The 12,353-nt window shown below is 40.1% G+C and overlaps 2 protein-coding genes across 3 annotated transcripts in view; both read left to right on the top strand.

The window, feature by feature from the left end:
* The window catches only part of DENND2C (DENN domain containing 2C), an 85,912-nt gene that overhangs the window by 7,975 nt on the left and 65,584 nt on the right, over positions 1-12,353 (top strand). The window lies entirely within an intron of this gene.
* LOC129501278 (cyclin-dependent kinase 2-associated protein 1-like) lies at positions 3,012-4,413 on the top strand. The gene has a single exon (XM_055312262.1). The coding sequence runs from the start codon at positions 3,097-3,099 to the stop codon at positions 3,517-3,519; it is 423 nt and encodes a 140-aa protein (XP_055168237.1). The 5' UTR covers positions 3,012-3,096; the 3' UTR covers positions 3,520-4,413.

The raw sequence follows: 12,353 nt of genomic DNA, 5'->3' as shown, positions 1-12,353 counted from the left end.
ATCAGTGGCATAAGAGAAAAATGGCTACATACCTGTTGGAAAAAAATATTCATCTAGAATGCATGGATGTTATGTTTATTACTTTTGATGATAAATCAACTGAACACTAGGATTTCACCTCTTAGCGATGATATACCTCCATTCTGTACCATTATGGGATGTTTCATCAATGCTGATAAGGTGGCTGTAGTCTGGTACAGATATCACAATCCAAAGTGGTGGGATCACAGATATTCTAAATTGCACTGGGCTTTTAGTTTGTCAAGAAAATGAATTTTTGTGGCTTAGATCTTCAACTACTCTGAAGAATGATTATATGACATTGCTTATCATCATTTTCTATTAAGACCAAAGAATTTCCATTGCAAAGTAGAAAGAATGTAGTACTATTTTTGCCATTCACATCAACTTCTTGTTTCAACTCGTATTTTCAACCCTGACCCAATTTAAAGCAAAAGAATAAAAGACTCTGTAGTGAACCTGATAAGTATGTACTGTTTTTGTGTTTTTCAGACTGTAATTAATTTATGAACAGGAAAGGTCACTTGTTGCATTACATTGAATCTTTTTTAATTTTAATTTTTATATTACTTATTTTGGAATTTTAGATGTATTTGTATCATGGTAACATAATATTTTATGTTAACTTTATGTTTTACTTTATCGTATTGTAGTAAGGGTAATTGTTTTGTGCAACTTCTGTTTCCGAGGTGTGTGTGTGTGTGTGTGTGTGTGTGTGTGTGTGTGCGCGCGTGCGTGTGGTGACAACAAATGTATTTCTTGCCCCGGGTTTGGTTAGGACAGTTCATTAAACATTGACCTATAGTGCAGGAGGAAGGACTCGATTCAATAGGCAGTCCTCTCTCACGAAGCAGGCTCCAGAATCTTGGGCATGGTGTGTGCCTAGTCTGTGAAGCCAGGTCAACATATGCTTCTGCTGTTCCTGCCCTTAAATGATCCCTCTTTGATTCCCCCGACCCCAAAAATTTATGATCATTCACCCTATCTCTTCCCCTGTTAATATTATGTGTTCCTACTTTCCTTGTGTTTGTTGATTCCCTTAAGCCCAGTTTCTCCCCAACAAACATGCCTCTCCTTCACCTGGTATCTGAGACTTCAGTTTTGCCCTCGTCATATCACCAGATTGCTTGGCTCCACTGATCTTCCATTATGCACACCAAGAAGCGAGGCTTTCCCCTGAGTGGAGAAAAATCCTAGTTTTCCTGTCTTTGGCCCCAGCTTATTTTGTTCACTCTCATGTCCAGCTTTAGGAGGGAGATGAAGAATCACCTAGGCCAGACCCTCTATGAATCATGCTATAACTTCAGTCCAATGTCCAACCATTAAGCAGCTCTTAAAGACTTTATCCTCAAGTAGCCAGGCTTTTTTCTCTAAAATAGCCAGGCTATTTTATTTTCATAGATTAAGGCCTAGTACCCCATGAGCAAGCTTCTCTGACTTGGTATGAGAGAGTTTACCTGACTTGGTCTGAGTCTTCATTATGCTACACACACCCTCTTGTCTTTCTTCCACTTCCATCAGAGCTGCCGTCCTTCTTGGACTCCTAAGCCTCTTTCTTCCATGAAGAAGCTTCACTGAACTTTCCCCAAGCCCTCTTCCATGTATTTATCCTCCTTCTTTTTTTTTTTTTTTTGGCTGCACTTTTTAAAAATGTATAGGTTTCTTCCCCCAACTTTAAAACATTGTGTTTGAAGTTACTTAGTCCTTTTGTCTTTAATCATCTCATTGACTTTACAGTAGATGTTGTATCAGTCGTTGCTCCATTTGCTCACTGATTATCTTCCTAAGCTTTAGTTACCTGTTATCTGTCCTTGCTGACCTTTCTCAGTCTTTAGTCTTCTTACTTAGAAGACACTGATGTGCCTCGTCCTTTTTTTTTTTTTTTAGTACATTTTCCTTCCATGGTATCTGTGGTCCACATTATCCTGATCCTGTTAGGTCTCCCTAGTCTTGCCCAGTCATTACCTGGTTTTGTCCTTTCTGCTCATTTACAGTTTCCCATCTAGTTTCATGTTTCAGGATGCCTGGGTGGCTCAGTGGTTGAGTGTCTGCCTTGGCTCAGGTCATGATCCTGGCTGGGGTCCTGCGATCGAGTCCTGCATTGGGCTCCCCACAGGGAGTCTGCTTCTCCCTCTGCCTGTGTATCTGCCTCTCTCTCACTGTGTCACTCATGGATAAATGAGTAAAATCTTAAAAAAAAAAAAAAAGAAAGTTTCATGTTCTCAAAGGTTTAGTTCCTAACTCTTCTTTTTAAGAACTCTCTGCTTAGGGAACCTGGAGATTCTTGCTTCTTTTTTCTACACCATGCCTATCTTAAACTTTCTCTACCTCTGTTTTTTCCCCTCTCATGTTACTGTCAGCAGGTAATCTCACCTGTAATTTCAAAGGGAGAAGAGCAGTCATCAGAGGGGACATTCATCAGTGTACAGCCCTTCCACCTTCAAATGCACATCCTTACCTTTCTTTCCTCATTCCCTTCTGTTCCAGTGGAAGAGCTGTCCCTCTTCCTGTCACATGCTAATCCCTGCAGCTCCAATCGGGTTCTGCACCCTCTCTCCCTTTTTGGCTTAGCTCTCAGACCTTTGTTTTTCTCTTCTCTACTGACTCCTTTCTACTAGTGTTTAAACAAGCTTAATTCTTTTCTATTCCCACCCCAAAAAACTTTCCTGAACCCTGTGTTCCTGGTTAGCTGAACCCCACTCTGTTGTCCACTTGCTTAACGTGGATAAACTCCTTGAAAGGATTGTATCCAGTTGCTGTTCCCATTCTTTTTTTCCCCATCCACTTCTTAGTTCCTCATGCCATTGACCCTGCTCTTGCCCAGATCCTAATGACCAATAGACACTCAAGTCTTTACCTTTTTAAAAAAAATTTTTAAAAAAGATTTTGTTTATTTATTCATGAGAGGCACACAGAGAGAGAGGCAGAGACACAGGCAGAGGGAGAAGCAGGCTTCCTGCAGGGAGTTGATCCCAGGACCCCCGGGATCATGACATGAGCCAAAGGCAGACATTCAACCACTGAGCCACCAAGGTACTCCTTTTATAAAATGATTCTTAAAAACCTGTCTTATGGATGTCTTACAAACCAAACTTGGCCGCGCACATGCCCGCCGCCTCCCTCAGCGCCACTGGGAATGTCCACCCACCCTCCACCAGTATGGCCACATCCTCCCAGTACCGCCAGCTGCTGAGTGACTACGGGCCACCATCTCTAGGTTATACCCAGGGAACTGGGAACAGCCAGGTACCCCAAAGCAAATATGCTGAGCTGCTGGCCATCATTGAAGAGTTGGGGAAAGAGATTAGACCCACCTATGCAGGGAGCAAGAGTGCCATGGAGAGACTAAAACGAGGCATCATTCACGCCAGAGGACTGGTTCGAGAGTGCTTGGTGAGATGGAACGGAATGCCAGGTCCTAGCTGCCTATCAGCGTGGAAGGTTTTTCCGTCTTCTTCCAAGACCAGAAGTTACAGCTCATCTCCCATGTTCAGATGAAACGTTTTCAAAACGGTAACAGTTTGGTTTCTCCTTCCCGTGTCCCTCCCATGGTTCATGAGGCTCTGAGATTGAGAAATACTTTGCAGATGACTAGGATTTACATTTTAAATAGGAATTACCCAGGGTTTTTTGTTTTTATTTTTATTTTTTAAGCATTTATATTTTTTTTGTTTTCTTTTTTTTTAAGCATTGATTTAAAAGATGCACGTAAAAGATCCCTATCTCACAGCAGATATCCCAGCTCCTTTCATCCTCTTTTTTGGAGTACACTTAAGTTACTCAGATTGTTTTACATTATCTTTCATAAGCTAATACAACTCTGAGGGTTTTGTTTTGAGTGCATACGTTTGCCACATGGTGTGGATTCTGCTTAATGTAACTTCTTTTGAGCTTAATTAAGCATTTGCTTTCATGACTATTAGTGCCTTGAGGTCAATTTAAAAAATGCACAAGTTATAAATACAGAAGAAAGAGCAACCTACCAAACCTAACCTAACAAGAACTCCCCCTCCCCCACCAAAATTTTCCTACTAAGACTGTGGATTTCAGTTCTGCTTTTCCTGTAAGTTGATCCAAACATCTGGAAGAAAATGACTAAAACTGTTTGCATCTTTGTATGTATTTATTACTTGATGTAATAAAGCTTATTTTCCTTAAAAAAAAAAACTGTCTTATCTATCTACCTAAGAGAATGCACACTCACAAACGCAAGCAGGGTGAGGAGGGACAAGGGGAGAGAGAATCCTTAAGCAGACTCCCTGCTGAGTGGGAAGTCTGACACAGAGCTGAATCCCAGGACCCTGAGGTCAAAACCTGAGCCAAAACTGAGAGTCAGTTGCTCAACGACTGAGGCACTCAGGTATTTCTATCTTATTGGACCTTTTAATGGTGTATCTGTCACTATTAACCATTCTTTTCTGTTTGAAGGATTCTCTTCCTTTGGCTTCCATGATTCCACACACTCCTGGCTTTTCTGTCATCTTTTATTTATATTTATGACTGAAATTGCCATCTATAGTGGAAGAGGACTGACCTAGAATATTCTCCAACTGACCTGTTTTGGATAGTAATGTTTTTGGAATTTATTATGCTTAATTCCAAGAGAGCATGATGATCTGTAAAAGTCACTTTAAAAAATAAAGCATGGGGAAAAAAATAAATAAAGCATGGGGCAGCACCTGGGTGGCTCAGTCAGTTGAGTGTCTGCCTTTGGCTCAGGTCATAATCCCAGGGTCCTGGGATTGAGCCCTGCATTAGGCTCCCTGCTGAGCAGGGAGCCTGCTTCCCCCTTTCCCTCTGCCTGCTGCTCCTCCTGCCTGTGCTCTCTTGCTCTCTCTCTCTGTGTCAAGTAAATAAATAAAATATTCTAAACATTTTTTTAAAAGGACAGAGTATGATTCTATGGTGATAGAGGATGTGTGGCATGGCATGGTAAGAGATAAATGAGTTTGTAAAGTTTACATGGAAACCACAACGAGATGCCACTGCATAACAGAATGGCCAAAATGGAGAAGACTAACAGTGTTAAGTGCTGGGGTGAGATTGTGGAGTGACTAGAATTTGTGGACTGCTAGAGAGAGTGTAAATGAGTATAGCGAAAAGTCTTTGGCAATGTCTATTAAAGTGAAGCATATGTCTAACCTATAACCCAGCAATTCTACTCCTAGAGAATACCTAAGAGAAATAAGTGATTATGTATATTGAAGAAGAATGTTATAAGAATTTTCCTCATAATAGTCAAAACCTGGAACAAATGTACATGTCACTTGAAAGGAAAATGGGTTCTTAAATGCTGGTGTTTCCATTGGATGGAATAATACTCAGCAATGAAAGGGGGGGTGAAAGCTGCTGATATACACAACATGAGTAAATCATACATACATTATTTTGCATGAAAGAAACCACATACAGAGTAATACTACTGTATGGTTGACGTTTAAATTAAATTCAAGAAAGGGTAAAACTAATCGATGGATAGCAAAGTCAGATTGGTGATTCCCTCTGGAGGATGATTAGTGGTGTCACAAAAATACTCATCTGTGAAAGTTCTTTGAGCTGTACACTTAGGATTAGTGGATTTTATGTGCTTTATGTATGTTACACTAAAAAAAAAATTCCAGATCTTAGAAAACTCTTGGCATATAATAAGTGCTTTTGAAATATTTGTTGGGGTCCCTGGGTGGCTCAGTCAGTAGAGCATAGGAACCTTTGATCTCAGGGTTGTGAGTTCAATCCCCACACTGGACAAAGAGGTTACTTAAAAACAAGAGAAATCATTGTGACTGTTGTTCTATTTGTGAGGACTACCTCTTAGTTCTGTTCTTTTGGTAGGTGCTTTCTCATCTATCAAAGCCAATTTAATAATAAACTGCCTATAATTATATATAAATTTCCTGTGAGTGTGTTTGTATTTTATTTTCATGTATTAATTTTCTAATGGGACATAATATGGGGTGAAAGGTACATCGACTGGTGGCAGTCTCTACCACTTAACCATGTGACTTGCACCTCTGTTTTCTGTCTGTAAATCAGGACAAAAGTAACTTGTGTATGACAGAGATTTTTTTTTTTTTTACCTACTCTAATATTCATGCTCCAAAACAACAGAACTCAGTTTTTTAGCTGGCCACATTGCAGGACATGTGACTGAAGTCCTGGTCAGTGAGCAATAAACAAACATTATATGAGACTTCCAGGAATGTTGCTTTAAAAACCTGCCTTTTTTCCTTTCTATTTCCTGGGATGTGGATGGAATAGCTGGAGCACCAACAACTAGTTTGAACCATGAAGTGATAATGAAGATAGAAGCTAGGCGTTGAGTATGCCATAGCGGAAACAATGGAGCCTGAGGACATGGGGGCTCCTTAGGCTGACTTCTCTCTTTTAAGTGCTCTTTTAAGTCATACAAGAGAAATTGTTTCTCCTGCTTATATTTTGCACATTTTTCCATATCTGCATATAGATCTCTACGTCATCCATTTTAATATTTGCATGGTTCAAGTACCTCCCCCCCCCATTTTTTAAAAGTTCACATTAGGCTACTTCGCTTTTATGAGGAATCTACGTTAGTACCTGTTTTTGCTAACTGAAAGAAATCTGAAGGGGACATTCTCTTTTACAAAGAAAGGCAAAAAGTGGGGCAGTCTTGATAGCTCAGCGGTTTAGTGCTGCCTTCAGCCCAGGACATGATCCTGGAGACCTGGGATCGAGTCCCACGTCAGGCTCCCTGCATGGAGCCTACTTCTCCCTCTGCCTGTGTCTCTGCCTCTCTCTCTCTCTCTCTCTCTCTCTCTCTCTCTCTCTCTCTGTTTCTCATGAATAAATAAAATCTTAAAAAGAAAAAAAAGGCAAAAAGCGAAAATAGTGTTCAGCGTTTGTTTTGCATGGAACTGAGCTATTATAGATGCAGTTCTGCCCACCTCACCAGGCAGCTAATGTCTCTGCGGAGCTCCTTCCCCAGGAGCTACACTCAGCATCCAGCCACCATGGCTTTGCACTGCGTCTGTGAGCTTTAGCTCAGTTTATTTTGTGCATCTGTTAGCAAGATGTGTCCTAAGGTATCAGAAAAGCCTAACAGGTTATTTTTGGGGGGTCTGGGAAAGCTCAATTTTCCATGTACATTAATGATAAGTGAGTCTTCACTTGACACCAATTTGGGTTATGAAAGGCTTCACAGAAAGGTTTCCCACTCTGCTTGGGACACCTGAGTGGCTCAGCGGTTGAGCATCTGCCTTCTGCTCAGTGTGTGATCCTGGGGTCCTGGGACCAAGTTCCACATTGGGCTTCCTGTGAAGAGCCTGCTTCTCTCTCTGCCTGTGCCTCTTCCTCTCTCTGTGTGTCTCTCATGAATAAATAAATAAAATCTTAAAAAAAAAAAACCTGCTCTACTTTCAGCTGGGGGGAAGCCTGGATTCAGTCAAGGTGTTCTGTTTGAGTAGCTTGTCTGTTACATGTTGGCAGCCAGCTAATGGGCTGAAGTCCAGCCTGAGGTTCACTTGTCAGTACCCTGTGCCGGTGTGCCCAGCTCTGATGACCCACCAGGCCACCCGTCAGCCTGGCTACCCCTTCACTTTGCTCAGGCGCTAACATCCTGTGCTGGGCTGTGCTTCTGCAGGGCCTGCCCTCTTGACCTCATTCAGGCCCCTGCTGTCCACACCAACCGCACTCCTACACGGATGCTGCCCTGGCTTCTCAAGCTCTGGTGCCTCTGATCCCCTGCTCTGGTCTCTCTCGGCTCCTGAGCATCAGGCATGGGTGCCTGCCTTACTCTGTTCCACCAAAGGGCTTTAGGGCTGAATTGTCCAGGGAAGAAGAGGGGAAGGGAAGTAACTTTGTTGCTTCTAAGTGATCATTGTTGGGCCTGAAGGTTAATATATTACAGACCTAATACTTCATGTGTTTTAAATGGCAATTTGAGGAATAAGAGACATGTTTAATAACTATGTGAAAGTAGTTTTACTTTCTGCTGCTTTTATATCATCAAGGGAGATAAAATAACAGTTGAATGTATAATTTGGGGATGATTTGAAAACTTGAGAAATGGGTCTTCTGGCAATTTGGCTTTAGAGTTAGATTGGAAGTTACATTATTCAGTGGATGCGGATGTATGTTTTTAGGAGAGCTTGTTATGTCTATACTTTTAAACCCCTGAAAAGTGGTTTTTTTTTTACTTAACACTAAAAAAAGGCAGGATGTGAATACATATATACTGTAATTACTACTATATAAAAATATATTTATGAAAAAAGACAGGGAGGAAATAGACCAAAATACACCAGTGATTGTGCTGGAGGTGGTAGACTTAGAGGTGTTTTCCCCTCATTTTCTCTATTTTCAAAATTTCTAAAAAGTAGTAGTAGTTTATAGTATTTAAAAATTAAAAACAATTTTTTTTCTTTTTACTTTCTGGAATTTTTTTCCAACCTTTGCACACTATGAGAAGTAAGGATTTTGCTACTAAGAAGAACTTAGCCAAGCATGAGTTTGTGGTTTAAAAACTATGTTACTGGAGCACCTGGGTGGCTCAGACAATGAAGCATCTGCCTTCTGCTCAGGTCATGATGCCTAGGTCCTGAGCCTGCTTCTCCCTCTCCCAATGCCCACCCTCATGCTGGCTCTATCTCGAATAAATAAATAAAATCTTTTAAAAATAAAATTAAATTAAAACTATGTTACTATAGAGTTATTTTGAAGCTATTTTGTAAAGTTTAAAAGTTCTAATTTGGGACAGTTATTTCTTACTATAGAAGAGGTTTTAAAAAGGATAATTAGATCAAAAAGTTAAGATACACTTCATGTGATTATATGGACTAACACTGCATTAATTTAATGGAATTGTGAAGTTTCGTGTGATTAAAGTTACTTTTATATGTCATTTTCCACATTCTGGAGTTTCATAAAACTTCCTCTTCTGCTGAAACATTTAATTTGACTGTTTACCTAAGCAGTCTTTAAAATTCAGCAGCACCTTTTCTCCCCCTGGATGGGAGTGGTTCCCAGTCCCTGTGTCTCTCCTGTTCTGGGTATAAGTTAAGCACTTGGGGTGATTATTCTGAGCTTCTAGTCCCTGGGCTTGAGATAGGCAGGAAGTACTTCCTCCTTTTCCCTTGGGAGGCAAGGAAATACACACCGCCTAATTTTTTAAAAGAAGTTGTCTATATTGTCCCTTATAATCCTTATAATGAATGAACTAATTATGATTCTTTTTACACTGTTGTGACAAGGGTAGTGAACTGATGTTAGCAGAGCCTATTTTTGGCTGCCCCACTTTATAAGCCTTGGAGTTCTCTATGGAATATGGAAGTATTTGACTCCTATTGTTTTGATCTTGGCCTATGAGGCCCCTGCTGAAACCCTGAGAGGACAGGAAAAGTTGCATTTGACATCCTGTTATATTGGTTGATATTATTGTTATGTCTACCCACAAACAAGTAATGCATACTGGTTAAATGCAGAAGCTTTGGAGTAAAGAGGAACTAAGCTTGTGTTACCTGGGTAACTTACCGAACCAGTTCATTCTCAGCTTCCTCATCTGCAAAAGGAAGGTAATAATACCGTCAGAGCTGTTGAGAATTAAATATAATAATGAATGTAGGGACTAAGCACAATGCTTGGCATCTGGAGCACTTAAGAAATGATGATGATTGTCATTTATGATATCCCATGAGTATGCAAACAGACCTCTTCTGTGCCACCTGGACTTTTTTCCTCTTTACCTTTTTTTTTTTTTTTTTTTCTGAACGTATTTGGGTCGTGGGAATTAGGTTCTACTGCTGATGAGAAATAGAAGAACTGACTTAAGTCAGAGAGAACTGATGTGACCTTAGTCATGCTATTACATGACATTAAATACTCTCCTGTTAACTTTTAGCTGTCTTTATGGGACCAGGACGGTGGTATGGATAACAAACCATATCATTAGCTTATTTGGAAGATATCTTATAAAACTTAGAAGTTGTATTATGTTGGGTTTTTTTTTCAAAGTATCTTTTGAAATTTATTTTTCTTGAGTAAATCTAGTTGAATGTCTTTAAAATATATTTGGTGGGCAGCCCCAGTGGCACAGCGGTTTAGTGCCTCCTGCAGCCCGGCATGTGATCCTGGAGACCCAGGATTGAGTCCTACATCGGACTCCCTGCGTGGAGCCGGCTTCTCTCTCTGCCTGTGTCTCTGCCTCTCTCTCTCTCTCTCTCTCTCTCTCTCTCTCTCTCTTTCTCTGTGTGTGTGTGTGTGTCTCTATGAATAAATAAAATCTTAAAAAATAAAATAAATTTGGTAAAACATTACTTTATAGGCTAACTGCATTATACCACTCTTTCATTTTGTATTATGTTTCAGTCCTAGAATATGGTTTCAATAGTATGCTAATTAACATGTATAACAGGGGCACTATATTAAGAAAATTAGTTTTCATTCTTTTCACAAACATCACCTACTAGCAGGAAGAGCTGATGTAGAAACCAATGAAATGACTTGACAAAGTCGAGCGAATATTAGAGATTTGAACAGGGCGTTGTCATATTGTGGGTCAACTAGACAGTCGTCATCTGGTTTTGACTGTTAAGAGTCCTCACTGTACAAATTAAATTGTCTTCATCCTCTTTGGCCTGAACAATATTTTATGTCTCTGTTTTGCTACCTCTAACATCTACATCTCTGTTTTGCTCCATATGCGTTTCATCCATGAATGAAACATTTTTACACTTTCCACGTCAAAATTTGAAGAGCATTCCAAGGAGATTTCAAGGTTTATAAAGAGACATTTAGGAAAAGGTAAGAACTGGGCAGCTCGGGTGGCTCCGCGGTTTAGCGCCTGCCTTCAGCCCAGGGTCTAATCCTGGAGCCCCGGGATCAAGTCCCACATCGGGCTCCCTGCATGGAGCCTGTTTCTCCCTCTGCCTCTCTCTCTCTCTCTCTCTCTCTCTCTCTCTCTCTCTCTCTCTGTCTCTCATGAATAAATAAATAAAATCTTTAAAAAGGAAAAGGTAAGAACTGCTGGGAACTTGGCCCCTGGACTCCTGATACAGAAATCAGATAAGGATTTTTAGTGTACACAGCACTCTTGGCTCCTGTGAATTGAATTTCCAACTCCATATTGGAATCTGTGCTCCAGAGTAACTCTTTGGAAATCAGAATTGTCTCCTAAGTTTTAAGAGGTTTGGTTAGCTGAAGAGACTGCTTCTATACTCCTAGGGACTTGGGATTCTTCCATAAGTCCTGATATAAACTTGGCTAACTTTGCAGTATAAGATGCTAGTTTGAGAAGTTAGTTCTACTTTTTGTAAGGCCTGTTTTACCAGGAGCCCATCTAGTCTCTTAGGACTGGAACATTTCTGGATATAGTCCAATGTACAGTTAACCATACCCAGCTTGCTTTTAACTAGACTATTAGCTGGAGCACTAGATTAAAGTCTAGCTGCAACAGAAGCACAGCTACTAATGGTTTTGTCAGCCTCCTTGTTATTTAGTCTGAGGAACACTTTTCCTAAGTACCATTCTTCTTTCCTCCTGCCTCTAGTGCATATCTTCCCGGCTTCTCCTAGGCTTCTTTTGTGTTTCCCAGTCATTCAAGAAAGCCTAAGGGCTGTCCAGATATAAATGACCTCTGTAAGGCATAAGTATTTCCAGCCTTTTAAAAAATAGTTCTTAAAAATAAAATAAAATAATAAAAAAAATAAAAATAAAAAATAGTTCTTGGTGGGGCACCTGTACCTCAGTCAGTGAAGCAGTCTGTCTTCAGCTCAGGTCATGATCTCAAGGTCCTGAGATCAAGCCCCACATCAGGCTCCCTGCTCAGCGGGGAGCCTGCTTCTCCTTCTTGTGCTCCCCCTGCTTGTGCTCACTCTCTGTCAAATAAATAAATAAAATCTTTAAAAAAATAGTTCTTGATAATTAGTTAACAATGTTGTTGCTAAGAGAGTGGATCTTAGATATTCTCACTACAAAGTAAAATAGTAGTAGTAAAGTGATGAATGTGTTAACTAACTTTATTGTGGTAATCATTTCATAATATATATACTTCTCAGGTCACATTGTGCTTCTTAAATTTATACAATGTTATATGTCAGTTATATGGATAACTTTATTTCATGCTCAGTTCTAAGGGTGTTATGAGCCAAATTGTGTCCCCCCCCACCCATTCATATATTTATAATAAGTAAACAAATAATGGAATTTCAGGTAAATGATAAGCTCTGTGGAGAAAATATAGCGGAGTGAAGGCATATGCAGGGAAAGAAGCCTTATTTATTTTTATTTTTATTTTTTTAAAGATTTTATTTTTAGAGAGAGTGGGAGTGTGTGTGACCAGGAGGAGGGGTAAAGGGAATGGG

This window comes from Nyctereutes procyonoides, unplaced genomic scaffold, assembly GCF_905146905.1.
Source record: "Nyctereutes procyonoides isolate TBG_1078 unplaced genomic scaffold, NYPRO_anot_genome, whole genome shotgun sequence".
NCBI lineage: Eukaryota > Metazoa > Chordata > Mammalia > Carnivora > Canidae > Nyctereutes > Nyctereutes procyonoides.
Note: the sequence above shows the minus strand (reverse complement) of the source record. Positions and strands in the feature narration are given on the sequence as shown.

Bases quoted from the DNA above. Each gene is read 5' to 3' on its own strand.
- LOC129501278 (XM_055312262.1), top strand. From the start codon at position 3,097: ATGTCTTACAAACCAAACTTGGCCGCGCACATGCCCGCCGCCTCCCTC.